Source organism: Bicyclus anynana, chromosome 18 (assembly GCF_947172395.1).
Source record: "Bicyclus anynana chromosome 18, ilBicAnyn1.1, whole genome shotgun sequence".
NCBI lineage: Eukaryota > Metazoa > Arthropoda > Insecta > Lepidoptera > Nymphalidae > Bicyclus > Bicyclus anynana.
In genome coordinates, this window is record NC_069100.1 from 3,439,624 (window position 1) to 3,458,816 (window position 19,193).

At 33.8% G+C, this 19,193-nt stretch overlaps 2 protein-coding genes and 1 long non-coding RNA gene across 3 annotated transcripts; all 3 read right to left on the minus strand.

The window, feature by feature from the left end:
* Positions 1 to 1,309: 1,309 nt before the first annotated feature.
* On the minus strand, positions 1,310 to 9,396 carry LOC112051054 (BUD13 homolog). Its single transcript, XM_024089516.2, has 6 exons — positions 9,199 to 9,396; positions 7,798 to 7,981; positions 5,711 to 7,043; positions 5,272 to 5,365; positions 4,038 to 4,222; positions 1,310 to 3,519 (listed from the first exon to the last, which is right to left on the minus strand). The coding sequence occupies exons 1-6, from the start codon at positions 9,297 to 9,299 to the stop codon at positions 3,347 to 3,349; spliced, it is 2,070 nt and encodes a 689-aa protein (XP_023945284.2). The 5' UTR covers positions 9,300 to 9,396; the 3' UTR covers positions 1,310 to 3,346.
* A 1,071-nt stretch (positions 9,397 to 10,467) lies between these two features.
* On the minus strand, positions 10,468 to 11,843 carry LOC112051051 (uncharacterized). Its single transcript, XR_008251684.1, has 6 exons — positions 11,817 to 11,843; positions 11,652 to 11,669; positions 11,270 to 11,305; positions 11,011 to 11,028; positions 10,705 to 10,737; positions 10,468 to 10,503 (listed from the first exon to the last, which is right to left on the minus strand). It is a non-coding gene; the product is annotated as an uncharacterized LOC112051051 (long non-coding RNA).
* Positions 11,844 to 12,090: 247 nt separating this feature from the next.
* LOC128198035 (uncharacterized) lies at positions 12,091 to 15,219 on the minus strand. The gene is made up of 4 exons (XM_052887130.1): positions 15,174 to 15,219; positions 14,251 to 14,289; positions 13,319 to 13,339; positions 12,091 to 12,802 (listed from the first exon to the last, which is right to left on the minus strand). The coding sequence occupies exon 4, from the start codon at positions 12,784 to 12,786 to the stop codon at positions 12,292 to 12,294; it is 495 nt and encodes a 164-aa protein (XP_052743090.1). The 5' UTR covers positions 12,787 to 12,802; positions 13,319 to 13,339; positions 14,251 to 14,289; positions 15,174 to 15,219; the 3' UTR covers positions 12,091 to 12,291.
* Between the last annotated feature and the right edge of the window lie 3,974 nt (positions 15,220 to 19,193).

The window sequence follows — 19,193 nt, forward strand, 5'->3', positions numbered from 1 at the left end:
TCCATCATTATTAAAGTCCGACCGCTCAGAGATTGCGTTTCTGACAGGTGCGAATGGGACAAACATTAAATTACAATTGACAAGTTGACATTTTTTATAAAGTTAAGTTAAATTGTTCATTATCATTTTTTTACTTGAAATGTATTTTTTTTATTGATAAATGAGTTATTGGTATAAATTATACTAGTAGTTCCTGAGATTAGCGCGTTCAAACAAACAAAACTCTTCAGCTTTATAATATTAGTATAGATTATATAAGGTTTATTGGTATATGAGTTTCGATGTCACGCATCAGTGTATCGTACTTGTACCGACTCGTAAATCTGAGTGTATCTTTCAAAATAAGCTGTTTTTTAGGGTTCCGTAGTCCACACGTCTAGCGCAGAGACTATTATTACTAGAAAGCTGTAATTTAACGCAAGTGTGTACCTACTTTACCTACATTAAAAACGTGAACAAAGTCGTGAAATAAAATCTTCAAAAATGTTTTTATGAGCCGTGATAGCCCAGTGGATATGACCTCTGCTTCCCATTTCGGAGGGTGTGGGTTTGAATCCGGTCCGGGGCATGCACCTCCAACTTTTCAGTTGTGTGCATTTTAAGAAATTAAATATCACGTGTCTCAAACGGTGAAGTAAAAACATAGTGAGGAAACCTGCATACCTTAGAATTTTCTTAATTCTCTGCATGTGTGAAGTCTGTGGACTGGTGGACTATTGGCCTAACCCCTCTCAGTCTGAGAGGAGACTCGAGCTCAGCAGTAAGCCGAATACGGGTTGATAAAAATGTACCTACCTAACTACATTAAAAATGTGAACAAAGTCGTGAAATAAGTAGTTGTTTTAGAGATAAGAAATTCATTCCCACTTTACCTACGTGTAGGTAAAGTGGGAATGAATTTCTTATCGTCTATACTCTATCCTATGGTATAGAGTAATAAGGCTCGGAATAATAAATCTACGGAACCCTACATTGCCCGTGACCCGACACGCACGTTGCACGTTTTATTGGTACTTACATTACGTATGTGCTGTCACCTTACTATATCCAAACATAACGTATAGGCTTTATTAACTGGGAGTTTTCAATATTTTCATACTGTTACTATCGCGTTGACGTAAACGCGAATTTATATGGAATTGTGCAAACACAAAAAACAGTTGTGCAGTAGTGCCACTAGATGGCGCTGTTTCAATTCCTTAGAAATTGGCGTTTACGTTAACGCGATAGTAACAGTATCAAACTGCCACTAGGCCCTCTGTTTTGCTGTAATAGGACAAATATTAAGGTATAAATTAAGAAAAACAACTTGTTCATTTTGTACATTAAAACATTTACTATAATAATTGCTAATACATCAAGATTTTTGTATTTACATTTTATAAACTAACATACAACTGTTTTGTCCGTTAAATCAATCAATATATATAGCCAGTTAATATTGAAGGGAAGGTAACCGAGTTAACCTTTAAATAGTGTTATTTAAAGATCTTTATCTAAAAATCATGAGTTTGTATAATATCAATAAATAAATAAAAATAACATCCGATATTGATCATTAATTAGAGTAAAAAAACATCCCAAGTGCGACAAATCGCATTGGTAGTTTTCATTTAAATTTCATAAAAAAACATGGCTTAGTACCTACATAGTTAGATTATTTTTTTTAAACATAATAATATTAGCTATATTTTTATACAATCAATCCTACTAATATTATAAACGCGAAAGTTTGTATGTTTGTTATTCTTTAACGCCGCAACCGATTTGGCTGAAATTTGGAATAGAAATAGATTTTACTCTGGATTAACATATACTCTTTGACCCGAAACAATTCATGGTTTCCGGATATTTGCAAAAAACTGATGATTGTGATGGTATGGCTGTTTACTAGTCTTTCACGCCGCGAGTACTGAACCGAATTTACTCAAATTTGAAATTCATATAGACAGCCTGGAAAAACCCATAGAATAACACGCGAGCAAAGTCGCGGGCGTCTGCTAGTATTCAATATTCATCTTTCCTTCTACACAATGGGGATGATGACTAGGTCAGAATATATTGATTTTTATGATACATTCAGGTAAATAAGGTCAATGTTAACTAATTTATATATAAAAAGCAAAGATTGTCTGGATGTTTGCAAAATAAATAAGATTATAAAATTTCAAAATCTATTAAAAATCTTTTATTGTAATTAGATGAAAATTCATACAGTTTTAGCTTTCTTACATTAAATGTAACATTTTTAAATATGTGAACTATAAACATAAACGCAGAAATAACAAAGATATTAATAATTTTATTTAAATTCTCATACAAATCTAACGATCATTAAGCGCCTACGACGTCATAAGTTCGTACCATTTTGTATGGGGCGCTTTTCAGGGATCCGCCCCAAACCTGACCCTTTAAGTCCCTGTAGCTCCGAAAGTAATGATCGCAGATAGCATGTTACTTTTACAAAATTGCTTTACTATTAGCGTACTCTTAATTTATATACAATTTAAAACACTGTCATCATCCCTATTGTGTATTCTTTAAAAGTCTATATATTTTGTAGAGTGGAATGGTTACTACTCAGACTAATTACATAAGGACTAGTATTACACCTAAATTCACAAACAAAAACAAAACAAGTCTGTCATTCTGAGGAAAACAAACTTAGGTTTGGTATATATCATAAACTAAACTAGAAGTTTTTGCCCGTATTTTACACTAAAGAGCATGTGTAGTTGAATGCAACTACACATGCTCTTTAGCCGACGAACACGATTACAACTAGTAAACATCGATTCTATAGACTGTTTATAGAATCGCTTTAGCAGACGCCCTCGATTTCGTCTGCGTGAAACTCGATGTAAACTTTCAACTATCGCTTACCCCTTTTTTTTCTTTTCCGCGCAATTTTTAATAAAATAATTATATTTTTTATAAAATGAAATAAGACATCTTGATTTATGTCTGTTTAACCTTAAACCTATTTAGGTCTAAAATTTTCCTTGTTCTTTACTGCTCGAAAGATTACTATTATGAATCGGACTAATTAGACAAGGACTTGCCTCGCTAATAGTTGTTACTTTTCAGACAAAGTGTATGATCAACGATCTAATACGATTATAAAAACTGTCTATAGAGACGATGTTTCATAGATGTAATCGTGTTCGTTGCTTAAAGATCTCCGTAAAAATACCTTTTTGTGTAGTTTAATGGTAAAAACAGACAAAAACTTTTAGTTTAGTCTAATAAAAAGCTCATTTTCCTCAGAGAATGACAGATAATTTTGTTTGTGAATTTCGGTAAAATACTGGTCCTTACGTAATTAGTCTGAGGTATAAACAGAAGTTTACAAATCCTCTGTGCTCCATTTGTAGACCTCTTCCTCCTGCGCTCTCTTCTTGCTTTGCTGCTCGAAGTACTTCTTCTCGTATCCGTTGGAGCGGTCAACCCCGTCCCAACGGTAACCGGGTCTGATGTTGAAGCGGTTCGGTGCAAATTGTCCCTTGTATGTTGGTTTTTCTAGAAACAACAAAAATGTTTTTAAATCTAATATTATAATAGCATTATAATATCAGCCAACTTTTAGAGGACCACTGCAAGGATTCCACTCCCTCCTTATTCGAGAAATGAATTCATCGGTTCACTGTTGAGCACGAGTCTCCTTTTAGAATGAGAGCAGATAGGCCTTAGTCCACCACGCTAGTTCATTGCAGATTGGCAGACTTCACACACACAGAGAATTGAGAAAATTGTCATGTATGCAGGTTTCCTCATGATGTTTTCCTTCACCGTTAGAGACACGTGATATTTAATTTCTTAAAATGCACACAACTGAAAAGTTGGAGGTGCATGCCCTGGACCGAATTCGAACCCACACCCTCCGGAATTGGAGGCAGAGGTCATATCCACTGGGCTATCACGTCTCTCAATCATACTTTTATGAGGGTATACCAGGGTTGTTCCCTAGGCCGACGGTACTAGACGGACTAGTATTGGCCGGTGGGCATTCTCCTTTAGAATGGAGATAGTCCACTTACCAGGTCCCAACTCTCCTCTCTCTCTTTTCTTCTCTCTTATGTACTGCAGCATCGGATCTCCCTGCCTCTCCACGTCCTTCAGTTTGCTCTCCAGGTCGCCATCGTTCTTGTACCGCGCGAGAGGCTTCGCGGCTTCGTGCAAGAAATCCTGCACTGCCGCCTGTTGGTCTTCAATTTGTTTAACTCTGGTAAATAGAAAAAAAAAGTTTTTGTTTATGGTAAAATAAATCGCTTTTACAATTCATACTAAAACTCTAAATCAGATCAGTATTAAAAAAACATAGTCTGTGAAACACAATGTTTGATTAATATTCATTTTTTTTTTTTTTTTTTTTTTATTGAGAAAGAATACAATAAGGAACTTAAGCTAACTTATCCTAATAACTATACAAATCATGCCCACGTGGAATGGTGGCAAGAATACTGGCTGCATTTCCGCGCTGGACAGCCAGGCTGATCCTTTGCGCAAAAAATGAGCCAGCCCTTCTGTCACCAGTCGAGGCAACAAGTATAGTATATTTATTATAAGTAATTAAAATAAATGGGATGATGACAGTTTTTTAAATAGTTAAATTAGGAGTATGCTAATAGTAAAACAATTTTGTAAAAGTAACAGGGTATCTGCGACCATTACTTTCGGAGCTACAGGGATTTAAAGGGTCAGATTTGCGGCGCTGCCGCGGAGCCTTGAAAAACGCCCCATACAAAATGGTACGATTTAATGTCGTAGGTCATAATGATTGTTAGATTTGTATGGGCGTTCAAATAAAATTACTAATATCTTTGTTATTTGTGCGTTTATGTTTATAATTCATATATTGAAAAATGTCATATTTAATGCGATTAAGCTAAAACTGTACGAGTTTTAATCTATTTATGATAAAAGATTTTTAATGGATTTTGAAATTTCAGAATTTATTTATTTTGCAAATATCCAGACAATCTTTGTTTTTTATGTATAAATTAGTTAACATTGACCTTATTTATACGAATGTATCATAAAAATCAGTATATTCTAACCTAGTCATCATCCCCATTCATACTAAAACTCGGAATTTTTGAAACGAAAATCTAAATCAGATCAGTATTTAAAAAAAACGCGGTCTGTCAAACACAATGTTTGATTATTATTACTCATTTATTATAGAAATTAAGACAATTAGTTTGCCTGAGTTTCAACGCGATAGTGACATTATAAAATCTTTGATTGATTTATACAATAAAACTTGCTTACCCTCTGGACCATTTTTTGTATTTTTCATCTAATACTTTCTGCCTCTCTGCTTTTTCTCTCTGTTTTTGTTTCTCTTCTGAAGTTTCTCTTTTGCCTAAAAAAAAAAACAGAACAGAATTGATTTTAAATATTTCAGTTCTTTGACATATCTATAATTATTCTGAAAACACTTATAATTACTCTTGTACAGATGACCCCCAATGGCCTGATCAGAAAAATAGTAAACCGCTAGGGGCGGGCTAGCGTGGTGGACTATTGGCCTGACCCCTCTCATTCTGAGAGGAGACTCGAGCTCAACGGTGAGCCGAATATGTGTTGATAATGATGATAACGATGATGATGATGATGATGATGATGATGATGATAATGATGATGATGATGATGATGATGATGACGATGATGATGATGGTCATGCTTGAACAAAAACACTTATTGTTACCTTTTCTAGACACAATCTTTGCATTTCTGCCAGACATTTCATCTGTCATATTCCTGAAAGCCTCCTCCTCCCTTCTCCTGAAGGCTTCGTTCTCTTGCTTCAATTGTCTCGCATCTTGTAGACCCGCAATCTTGCCTTCCAAAGTTTTCTCCATTTTTTTGTTACTCGGAGGAGGTTCGTCACTGTTTCTTGTATTTCTTTCATGATAGTTTTTGCTTCTTTCTTTTCTTGGTGGCGATGAATCAGAATCACTGTCATGTCTTGTACTTTTATTTGACACTCTTTTATTATAAATATTATTTTTTTGTTTTCTAGGAGGTGAGAGATCTGAATCGCTGCCCTGTGTTTTACTTTTTGTTCTTTTGTTGTCATACTTGTTTCTTTCTTTCCTAGGGGGAGATAAATCAGAATCACTGTCCCTCCTTTTATTCCTGTTTGAATCTTGTCTCTTGCTGTCATGTTTATTTCTTTTTTGCCTAGGTGGTGATAAATCAGAATCACTTTCCCTCTTTTTATTTCTATTTGAATCATGCTTTTTACTTTCGTTTTTATTTCTTGCTTGCCTAGGTGGAGATAGATCGGAATCACTGTCTTTGATTTCATAAACTTCAAGCCTTTTAGAATCATTCTTATTTCTTTCTTGTTTGGGCGGTGATGCATCTGAATCACTTTGGTTTCTTCTTTTATTATGGTTACCTTTTGATCTTCTTGATTCTAAATATTCTTGATCTTTGTTCCTTTTAGGTGATTCCTTTCTTCTTCTTGGTGGTGATTCATCAGAATCTGGCGATCTGTTTCGTTTGGGTGATTTGCGTCTAGATTTTCTTGGGGGTGATATGTCTGAGTCACTGTCATCATTTTTACTTCTATTTCTTCTGTCTGGAGAACTTTTACGTTTTTCTCTGCTCTTTGGACTTTCTGATCTAGGATTGGATTCAGCTGTAAAATCACCCCATCTAGATGGTTTTCTAACTCTAGATTTGTTTTGACTATCGTCTTTCCTTCTTGGAGGGCTTGTGTCACTATCAACTTTATTATTGGACTGTTTATCATTTCTTTGATCATCTTTAGACCTTTTATCACCATTTGTGGGTTTATTTGATTTATCTCGTCTAGGAGGACTGAAATCACTATCACTGTTATGTTTATTATTTTTTTTTGTATCAAAGTTTTTAACATTATTCTTTCTTGGTGGGGATGGATCAGAATCGTTCTTTTCTTCATCTTCAGAATCACTGTACATTTTACCAAACACAATTTCGTTTTCCTTCTCCACTTCCTTTTTATTTCTTTTAACTTCTTCCACTCTTAGTTTACTGTTGAATCCATCATCCTATAACAAATAAAAACCTATACAGTATACTTAGGTGTTTCATTGTCATTAACAGCCCACTACATGCCAGCCCTCCCCACTTATATGGATATGGAGCTTATACCCACCACTCTGCTCTAATGTGTGTAGTTGGGCTTACAATGACAATGTTTAATTATTTAACAACTACTATCAGATGTTAGTGAGAATATTATTTTTTTTATAAATTTTTAATAGTGTTTTGTTTATATTATGTATTTTAATAAATTTGTTAAAAATTGCACACTATTTATTTAATTGAATGTTATGTAAAGAACAATTTTTGCAAATAAATTATTTGATTTTTTTTTAAGGAATAAGCTCGCGCTTGACCAGTCTCACCTGATGGTAAGTGTAGATGTGGCCTCAGATATGCGCTTGGCTAAGTCAAAATTAAAAGTCAAAAAACAATTAATTCAATTAGATTTAGTTTACAAGCACCTTTGAAAGGTCAAGAGAATGTCACAATTTAATTTAATCTAAATTAAGGTAATAATAGTCGAAAACTTAAAACTAAAGTTACGAGGGTTTCAAACGCGCCTTGGTCCGAGAAGAGCCCACAACAAACTCAGAAAATGCCTATTCACTCTCATCTTAAAGATGCCCAAGTTGTAAGAATCAGGAAATACTGACTTCGGAAGTGAGTTGCATACCCTAGCCTTGCATATAAGAAACAAAGTAGCAAATCGTTTCGTACAAGTTCTAGGAATGTCAATGACTAGAAATTTAACAATACCTGATTTATAACTCTCCATTTGGATGAATTTTGAAAATCTTCCAATTTTCTCAGCTCCGCAGGCCTCTCGTCAATAATGCCTGCAATTTGCGGAGCATCTTCGCCTTCATTCAAGATATCAAGTTCATCACCATCGAGTGGACGCAACTTTGATAAGTCCAAGTCATCATCTATTATTTTGAATCTGAAGTCAAAAAATTAAATTAGCTAAATCCAATTTATAGTTGTAGGAGGGCTTTTTTTGACACTATACACTACACTATAGACTGAGCTGTGATATGACCTCTGCCTTCTATTTGGAGTGGGTTTAAACACATCTAATTTTTTTTAAATATCACGTCTCAAACTGTGGAGGAAAAAACATAGTGAGGCAACCTGAATTTTCTGAATTCTCTATGTGTGTCCACCACATAGGCCTAATGCAAATTGGCAGAGTTTGAATCACGTCCAGGGCATGCATCTCCAACTTTTCAGTTGTGTGCATTTTAAATATCACGTGTCTCAAATGATGAAGGTAAAACATTGTGAGATTTTTTTAATTCTCTGTTTGTGAAGTCTGCCAATCCGCATGGCCTAACCCCTCTCATTTTGACACGAGACTTGAGCTCAGCTGTGAGTGAGTGTGAGTGATGTATGGGTTGATAATGATGAATTAGCATTTTTATGAAGCCTTATGAATCAGAATGTTGGTCGGTAAAAGGCATAGATATCAAATATCAAATACCAAATCCTTTATTTGCTGATACAGTTTACAAGGTCTTAGCAAATAAATATAGTAGGAAAATTCATGAGAAACAAAATGTGTATGTTGAGATGGATATATGCTGTGACAAGATTGGATAAAATAAGGAATGAGAATCTAAGAGGAACTCTGAAAGTAACAGAAGTATGAAAGGACATGTTGTAATTTTTCTTTCGTAATGTGGAGCGATGAAAGTTGAAATTGATGAAAGTACCAGAACAATTTTGAAATAGCAAGTGGAAGGACACAAGAGGAGAGGAAGACCAAAGAAGAGATGGTTGGAGTGTATAAAAGAGGACATGTATTTAAAGGAAGTGGATGAGTTTATGAGTAATAGAGACAAATGGAGAAGATTGACATATTTTGCCGACACCATTTAAGTGGGACAAGGTATAGATGATGATGATGAATCCGCATGGAGACCATCAAATGGTAGAAGTATTATGGTAGAAGTACGCTAATGTCTTTTCCCACTCAGCGTACTACCCATCTGGCCATGGTTTCTTAAATTTCCTAATATTCATAAATGTAGAGTTAACTTTAGAATATTTAACATTCCTTTTATTAAGGAATTTACCATTTTATAGGAACATGACAGGAAACATTTAAATGTATTTTTTGTTTATTTTTATTAATAATTAATATTCCTAAATTCATACCCCTTTCCTTTGACATTTTTTTTCTTTTTCTTCTTCTTATCCACCGATGCCCCACCAAGATACTTTTGTAAATAGGCTTTTTGATCGATTGCCGTAGTCATTATTCACGTTTTTTGTAGTAAAACTTCGTAATTTTACTAAAATAAAATTAAAAACTTCTGGAAAATAAACCCATCCACACAACATACCACAGACAAACAAACAATGTTTTAATCAAGTTGACATTGACAATTGACACGACAGTGACATTCGGGAACTCTCTATTGTTTGTACCACAGTTCGCTACGATTTGTCGTCTGTGGTTACGATTCACTGAATTATTCATTTTATTATCCTCCGAGATATATTTTATACTTGCTTTATTTAGAAGAAACCGTTATTTGTACGAGAGCGACGAGTGTGACTGTGTATGTTTGATCAACTCTTTCAGAATTTATAAAACGTACCGTTTAGTACCGAATAATAAAAAGCGAAAGATAACATCGCATTATGTTCTACCTTCTGATCAGTTTGAAAGCGGCGCTAAACCGGTGTCGTATTAATTTAAGCCGTTTCAAGAGCTACATGAAAGGATACTGTCTGAAAAACCTTTATCATTATGATATTCTGACGTGGCTTGAATTAATACATCACCGGGTTAGTACGGTGTTATTTTTTACTTTTTACTATGTAAATATTATAAAAAAATAAAATACTATAGATAAATGCTGTACAGCATTGCTCTTTATTAGCAATATGAAGTTACAATTTGGTAAACTAAGATAATTTAAAAATATCGGAAGCCGGTAGATAAGCGTGCTTTGATGTTTTGGTCGTGCATATATATAATCTTCATTTCATCACTGTTGGTCATCATCATCATCGTCATCGTCAAAGCGGTCATCTTGTCTCTGGAAAAATATTATAGCAATCAATAACTTTCCTTCAGCAATTATTTATTTTTCAAGAAATTAGAAAGTTGTTTAATATCACTATTAATAACTGGGCATTTAAGCCTCGCTTCTCGAAAGAGACTAATACAACATACTAGCGGAAGTCTGCAACTTCGTCCGCCCTTAGACCTGCTTAATACGGCCCTGTCATGAAATCCGTTCTTAGCAGACGCCTACTAACATTAAACTACCCCCTTGTCTTTCATCTTTGTACGTAAAGCGGTTTTCGATATTTCGTATTATTGCAAAAATAGAGAAGAACGTAGGTATTCCTCACTCGGAAAAATATAGTAAAATATTAAAAGAAAACGTTAAAAAAAAAAAAAAAAAAACAAACCAAGACGAGTTCGTGTGGCACTTTAGCGGGAAGACTCTATAAAAAATGTTTTTTTTTTATCAAAGTTTCGAGATCACATACGAGTAAAATTCAAAATAGGTAGCAAATTCAATATTTCTAATTATACATATAATTGTAATAAAAATATAAAAACTGTAATTAAAAAACCTTAATTAAGAAAGCGCTGCATATTATTAATATAAAAAGCAAGATGAATTGAATGAATGAATTGCTTACCGGTTCGTAATAAGCGGGCATTGCAGGAGCATACTGTATTATAGAAAATAAATAAATATGAATAAAGCAGAACAAATAAAATATGTAAGAGATTAATCAATTACTGTAAGTCGGATAACGCATTGGCGGTTCCGTCCACACATAATTAAAAAAAGCAAGATTTTTTTTCGTTGAAAAAGCGTTAGGTAAAATTATTGCAAGAATTCAAGAGCCATGAAAGCATTACTTATTGCTTTAATAAAAAAAAATTATTATTAAAAAATAATTCGGTTAAAAATAAAGTCCTATTATAGAAAATAAACTTACGTATTTAAAGTTCAGGCTCTACAAAAACACAGGTGATCAATTAGATCCAATTTAAAAACGTACGTTTAATCATAATAAAATAATACAAAATAAATGCCATGCTGTCGCAAAAAATAAACAAAAAAAGTATTTTTGTTTTTTTAAAAATATAAAGAAAATCAGGAAAAACCCGCTAACTAACAGTCTTTCGGACTAGATGGAAAGGGACGGAAACATTGGTACATAAAAAGAATGATTATTCTTAAAAAAATCTACTTACGCCCAAATCGAAGACTCTGTGTTGTTGAGGCTGAGACTAAAAGAATAAAACCACAACCTAATTATTTGTCCACAGAATCCAATTATCCTATAAACCTCCGTTCCTGGAGAATAAAAATGGTAACTCCCATTACACGTGTTTTAGTATTATTTCATTTTTGAGAGCTATAGGTATACATCTCTCTCATTTTTTTTTCGTAATTTTGAATATTAGCTTTAGTCAATTAATTAAAATTAACAAAAGTTATAAAAGTTAGCTTTCATTCGAGCTTTATCACTTAATCACTGTCACTGTCAACAATCGTCAAAATTCGGTTTTTTTTTTTTTTAAATGTAAAAAGCAGTTACTATATGGGGAATCGGTACTTCTGAATGGTACTTACATATGAAATTTTTAGAGACTATAAAAAGATTAATGCAAATAAATAATCATAATCTTCTTCTAAAAAATAAATATTGTTATTGATCATAATTTAAATTTAAATAGAGAGGAATTGGTAATAAATTAAATAATAATAAAAACAAAAATAATAATGAAAATCACTTACACCTTGACCTTGATTTTTCTGTAAAAGTAAAAAAAATATGTAAGCGCTTTTTTTTATAGTCAATATATTCAAGGTACGTCACGATACATACGTTTGTAAGACGGCCAAGTAGGTTTGATAATAAGTCAACACGTGATTTCTGTAAACAGAAATATTGTATTTTATAATAAATATTCCAATTTTTATCGGAAACATTTTAACTATTGAAACAAGCGAATAATATAGTTATTAAAACGTACGTTACATAAAAGGGATTATGTTTGAAGGGGCGGGTTTTCGGACAATAGCAACATAAATGCGTTATTATAATTTTCTAACATGGAATATACGAGTACTTCAATGTGATTATTTCTTTCTTTCATACCGAAAAACTCGCGGAATTTCAAAGAGAAAATCCAAAATATATTTATCGTATTTTCAATATTACTAGTTAATTTACAGGCAGACGATAATGATAAACCAAGTTATCTTACTCTTAAAGCTTCCTGATCATCGCGATTCTGTTCACGATCTTGTTGGGCGTGTGTGGTACTGTCATCACGTTGGACTTGCACTTCTCGTCTGACGTCTCGGTCACTCTGTTCGACTCGGTTGCGTTGAATGTTACGATCATGATCTTGTCTTTCATCGCGGTCTCGTCTATCGCCGTGTTCACGTCTGTCATCTTGGTCTCGCTTGCTGTCACTTTCTCGTTTGTCAGTTTGATCACGTCTGTCATCACGTTCTCGTTTGTCGGCATGACCGTGCCTGTCATCACGGTCTCGTTTATCGTCACGGTCTCGTCTATCATATTGCTCACGCCTGTCGTCACGGTTTTGTTTTTCAGTTTGATCACGCCTATCATCACGGTCTCGTCTATCGTCTTGATCACGTCTGTCATCTCGATCTCGCCTATCATCTCTATCATCTCTATCATGCCCTCGTTTGTCAGTATGGTCCCATTTATCATGACGACCTCGGCTGTCACCATGATCTCTATTTTTTATCTAAAAAAAAAACAAAAATAGCAAGAAATGTAGAAAATGGTTTGTGCTATGTACTAACGTTGACCGTAATTATAATACAGTTTTATATCAACACAATTAATGCAATGAGCATATTTACGGCATTGACGGCCGCGTGGCGCAGTGGGTAATGACCCTGCTTTCTGCATCCACGGCCGTGGGTTCGATTCCCACAACTGGAACATATTTGTGTGATGAGCATGGGTGTTTTCCAGTGCCTGTGTGTATTTATACATTATATAAGTATTTATATGTAGTATATAAATGTATATGAATATTATAATATCAACTATCTTAGCACCCATAACACAAGCTACTCTGTATGCTTACTTTGGGGCTAGATAGTGATGTGTATTGTTTAAGTATATTATTATTTATTAAAAAAAAAAAAACTGAGATTTCCTATACTTACTGTTTTGTTTTGACTTAGTTGACCGGACCATAATTGTGTGTAGAGTGTACCTACCTATTTTTTTTAATATTAAAATATTTACTTACCTTGTCGGCATCATCGTACAGCTAGAATTTTAATGGGATATAAATTTTAATAGGAGTTACATGATGGACGTCTATACTTATATTTTATTTGTTATTATAACAATTTTAAGTAACGAGGTTTGTGGTACTATAGAGAAGAATAGAGAATCGGCTAATGTCCTATAAGTAGGTATAATAGCTATGTATTAGACTGAAATATATGACTGTTAGTGCTAAGCAATATTATTTTACATTACTTCTTTATTGAATGATAAAAAAATCTTAACATAAGATCGATCACAAATCTGTAAATAGTCACTTTCATGTTCTGAAATACACCAGACGATGTAAGGAATTGAGTGTGCATAATATGAGGACCCTACACCCGTTGAACATAAGTCTTTAAATTGAAACGAAAAATGAAGGATTTTCCATGCAAACTTAAAAAAAATAGGGGCAACCCTAAATTACCTTCTTCTATTTTTATGTTCGCAAAAAAGTATTCTATGATGCTTCATCGTACGAATGGCTTCAAATCATGTCTAGTTTCATTTGAATTCATCCAGTAGTTTCGGAGGGATACATTTAAAAAATGCTTATTATATTAACTTTCATATATTTTTAATATTGGTTATTAGTGTAACAATGTCATGATAAAAAATTGGATATTCTTAATAAAACAAGCAATAAAACTGATACGAAGCATTTGTTCAGACCATATACTGGATATTGAAAACTGGATAAAAGAAAATTGGTCCAAGAAACCTCCTGGTAACATCCATAATTGTAATCTGCACCGAGTTCAAACCGGTAAAAATAATGCAGTCCTCAGTAATTTGCAAACTCAACGCCTCAGATGCCTGATCTAAAGTGACCGAGGCATTATATATTGTTTTATTATTCTGTTAAATATCTCTAAAACATATAATACCTAAATATAAAATAAAACTTACACTTAAACTGAGACTTTGCAATCTTCTCCGAAATTGTTGCTAAAATGATAAAAAAAAAATCAACATCATGTCTTAGTATGAATAATAATTAATTTAATATATTGCTTTCGTGAACTAAACTTTTTATACTTTATCTTTATTTTGATTTAAAAAAAATTGTATTAGGTATACCTTAGATATTCTATTAGGTTAAGGAAAAAGTTCCTTCACATATATATAAAAAGATCAACAGGTTTTTTTATATAATATAAATATAATATATAAATTAATAATAATAAATTAAAATAATATATAAATTGTGGGATTAGTAAGTAGATGCCACTTTATTCAATAACTTTTTGCCATCTTGTAGGTAGGTACGTGATCCCATTGCTATAAAAAGTTTGGGGCTTCTAATCAAAAAACTACAACAAGTTTTGGCAGTCCTCTCGTGATGTTAACCTGACACTCCCAAAGAAATTCTGAACACTGCAAGGTGAGGACTATACGGCGGATGAATGGACACCTTCCAGCCACTCTCTTAATTTTTGCTGAGTGGCTAAAGATGTGCGAGGTCTAACGGCCGTGAAAAATTATTAGGTATGTGGGTCTAAAGATTATGTAAAAATAAAAAAAAAAATAAAAAATACAACTAACTAAAATATTAGTCTGAGGTTTACATACAAAAATACCTGACTGCCTCCGTGGCGCAGTGGTATGCGCAGTGGATTTACAAGACGGAGGTCCTGGGTTCGATCCCCGGCTGGGCCGATTGAGTGTAGAAACCGATAGGAGTGTGGATTTTCATCCTCCTCCTAACAAGTTAGCCCGCTTCCATCTTAGACTGCATCATCACTTACCATCGGGTGAGTTTATAGTCAAGGGCTAACTAAAGAATAATAAAAAAAAACCTACAATATACAGACCTAACCTAATAACTTTACCTGGTCCTCAAATTGATCTTGATGATGGTCATCATATGGTTTTTGCTAAAAATAAATAATTAAATTAAAATAATGTAAATCTTATTTGCTTAAATCTTATCTTATATTAGTTGTTTGTTTCGTTATCATGCTGTAACTATTTAACTGACCATCCATGCGGTTTAGTGCAGGTTGGTGAATATTAATCATTAATATACAGTTAGCAGACTCAGAAGTATATTAAAAAAAATAAGAAAACCGTCCCAGAGGCTTGTGACTATGGGTGCAAGTTTAAGGGATCTCTTTGATGATTTATACATCAAACATTCACCTTCACTGCTCGAATTATCCTTCCCGCGTATTCCAAAGTAATCCATAAAGAATTACACAAGAAATGTGAAGGGTTCGAACGCCACAGGAATATTTAAGGAATACTGAACAGCGCTCGCCGTACGGTCGGCTTTATAGCTGAACGTACGACGAGCGCCTTATATCACAAGCTGCTGCCGCCCGACGGCTCCCACTAAAGTAATCACTACCTTTCACGGAAACAAGTCGCGCCATCTAGCGTCGGCACGAGCCAACACGAGATAGTCGAGAGTCAACGTCTGAGACTACTATTTCTTGCTATACAGAGAAGAGCATAAGATGGCCTCACATTCAGGAAAACGTACCTACTTGCTCCCGAAGGTAGAAAAAATATATTTGCATTCATTATCTATTATGTAATATAATAGTAATAAAAAAATAATAAACTTACCACCGGAACAGCCAAGGCTGCTGCAAAGCAAAGACAAAAGATGACCGCAAATTTCATTTTGCTGTTCAAACTCCAATTACGTTACATTCGATTCCTCCGAGATTTTATACTCTTTACTTATTACTCTGTGACGAATGTTCCAAAATGGCTCCCTTGTATTTTTAATTGCATTTGAATGGATTGCTGTATTGTGATTGCAATTTTTATTGATTAATAATTATTTTTAATGGCGAGCCTAATTGATTTTTCGTTGCTGTATATAATGAGTAGGTGTTTATTACTTTCTGATCAAAACTGAGAATAAATCTATAATCAAAAGAAGATTCCTGTATACGTAACTACCTAGTCATATTATACCTAGCATCCGGATCCGTAATGTCTCGGAAGATAAAAACTATAATTATTTTTTATGGGCAAAGCGCTCGAGTCCGCAATAAAGGGCTTAATTTTTTTTTTAAATGTTTCATTGACTCCTGCGAAACGCCCGGGAGCTGGCGACGTGACGTCTGTAGATAATGTAGAGTAGCCAACACACAGAGCTTAAATAATTCACATCAATACATCCTACTAATATTATAACTTTAACGCCGCAACTACTGAACCTATTTGGCTGAAATTTTAAACTTCTATACATAATACCCGGGATTAATGGGCTACATTTTAATCCATGGTTTTTGCGAGATTTGCGAAAAACTAAATTTCACTAGTATAATTAAAATTGAAGTGTCTATCTGTTATTAAAAAAATACTGTATTTTCTCAAGAGTATATATTTTCTGTTTGTTCGAGCTAATCCCTGTAACGGCAGAACCGATTTTTATGGGATTTTCAGTGAAATGTAGTGGAGGTTATTGAGGAACTTAAAAGCTACTTTTTATTCCGGTAAAATCCATTGTTCTCGCAGGCATTGTGAGAAATTGAATTTCATGTGGACGAAGTTGGAGTAGCTTGGTGGGTCTAAGCTCCATATTCCGTGTCCTAAGGAAGACCTGGCCATAAAAACTGCTCATTTGTCATTAAAAACATAAATCATAATCAAATAGGTAAGTAGGTATTTAAATATTTGTACAGAACCCTTGATGAGCGGGCTCGACTCACACTTTTAAGCCGACTTCAAAAAAGGAAGAGGTTCTCGATTTTACGCGTATTTTTTTTAAATATTTGTTACCTCATAACTTCGTCATTTATTGATCAATTCTAAAAGTTTTTTTTGCTTGAAAGAGATCCAGATTGGTCTTACTTTCCATGAAAATCGGTTAATTTTTGTGTTAAAATGAAAATAACTGAAATACGCTTTTGTTACAAAGATTAAGTTCCTTATATTAAATAAATAAGCAAAATTATTTGTATTTGATATTAATAGGTATAATATCAAATGGTTTCATTGATTTTCCTGCAAATTTCCGGAACTAGCTTGGCGACATGTCGTCTGCCGGGAAAAACATAGAGTAGCTTACTACAGAGAGTACTTTTTTTTATAAAATATGAATTAAGTATAAACTTTTATAGATTTTGGCAAAGATACTCGTAAGTAGGTAAATGTATTTTTACTCATTATAGTATTAGTAGTGTTGAATCATGAATTTTCCGGGCTAAAAATACTCTAAGCCTATGTTCTGCTCTAAATTTCTGTATACTTTTGGTAAAGAGTTTCGTTTATCTCTTTACCAAACCTCATCAAAATCGGTTCATTAGTTTAGCCGTGCAATGGTTACAGACGGACAGACAAAATTTACTTTTGGGTTTGTAATATAATAAAAAATTTGCATCTACTCTATACCTGAACGGGTATTTTAGTTGAAAATTCGATAATAAACGATTTATAAATATGTATGTTTAATATTATAGATTTTTTTCGAAGAATATAGATAATTTGCACAACAGAGATGACTTTAAAGGATTTTATTTTAAGTTAAGATTTTGTTTTCAGTTTTTTTACTTTAATTATCACCATTATTTAATAACCTGGCGTTTCAAAAGTGCTAGTAAACTAAGCCTAAATTCATGTTGACTTTGACTTACAGTTAGCCCTTTAGATTATACTAGCGGACGCTTGCGACTTCGTCCGCGTCGTCCGCGTGGAATTCAGTTTTTCAGAAATCCCACGGGAACCATGGATTTTTCCGGGATGAAAAGTAGCCTATGTGTTAATTCAGAGTGAAATATATTTCCATTCTAAATTTCAGCCAAATCGCGTCAGTAGCCGCAGCGTAAATGAAGAACAAACATACAAACACACAAACAAACTTTCACCTTTATAATATTAGAGTGATATTAGTGTAATTAAACACTGATCTAGTTACGTGAATTTTACTGAGAATATAGAGTAGCTAGACAACAGAGACAGACATTAAATTTGTTCTCGTCAATTCTTATAATTTTAGGGCAATTCATATCTGCGACTGATGTGACCGAGTCTGGCGACATGACGTCTGTTAAGATTACAGAGTAGTTGTACATCAGAGCTTGCTACTTTTATCCATTTTTTTATTATGTATAGACCCCGAAAAGTAAGTTGAACCAAAATGGAGGTCATCTGCACAACTACTGTTATAAACCAAAGTGTTACGACGCTTGCTCCTCGGTTGTTTAGTACATTAAGATGTCAGTGAAATATGTACAGAATTGACCTCTCTACAGATTCATTATAAGTTTAAGCAATACGGATTTTAGAGTTATCACAAGTGAATTCAAAATGTTATATTTTTTTGGAAAATAAATGTATACTAATAATATAAAGAGGTAAAGTTTGTAAGTTTGTAACATTCTTTAAATGGGGTAATCTTCGGAATTACTGATCCGATTTCAAAAATTCTTTCACCAGTAGAATGCTACGTTATCGAGGAGTGCTATAGGCTATATTGGTATCACATATATTAGCAGAGTTATCCCAGTTTTTATCATACAGGTCGGACGAAACTTCTCTTAAACAGATTTAATTAAATTAACGCGGACGAAGTCGCGGGCGTCCGCTAGTTTTTTTTTGCTCTTTACGAGTTAGCCCTTGACTACAATCTCACCAGATGGTAAGTGATGATGTAATCTAAGATGGAAGCTAGCTAACTTGTTAGGAGGAGGATGAAAATCCACACCCCTTTCGGTTTCTACACGTCATCGTACCGGAACGCTAAATCGCTTGGCGGTACGTCTTTGTCGGTAGAGTGGTGAGCCACGGCCGAAGCCTCCCACCAGCTAAAAATTAGTGTAAAATAAATTGAATAAAATGGTAATAATTTTTAAAGTAATTGATTACTTAGGATGTAATTGAGATTATTTCAAAAA

What these genes read in the sequence shown, in the direction of transcription:
- LOC112051054 (XM_024089516.2), bottom strand. Translation starts at nt 9,299, where the DNA reads ATGACTACGGCAATCGATCAAAAAGCCTATTTACAAAAGTATCTTGGT. An exon ending in AATGGAGAGTTATAAATCAG is followed by an intron (nt 7,044 to 7,797) that starts GTATTGTTAAAT and finishes TATTTGTTATAG; the next exon opens with GATGATGGATTCAACAGTAA. An exon ending in GAGAGGAGAGTTGGGACCTG is followed by an intron (nt 3,520 to 4,037) that starts GTAAGTGGACTA and finishes TGTTGTTTCTAG; the next exon opens with AAAAACCAACATACAAGGGA.
- LOC128198035 (XM_052887130.1), bottom strand. Translation starts at nt 12,786, where the DNA reads ATGGTGACAGCCGAGGTCGTCATGATAAATGGGACCATACTGACAAAC.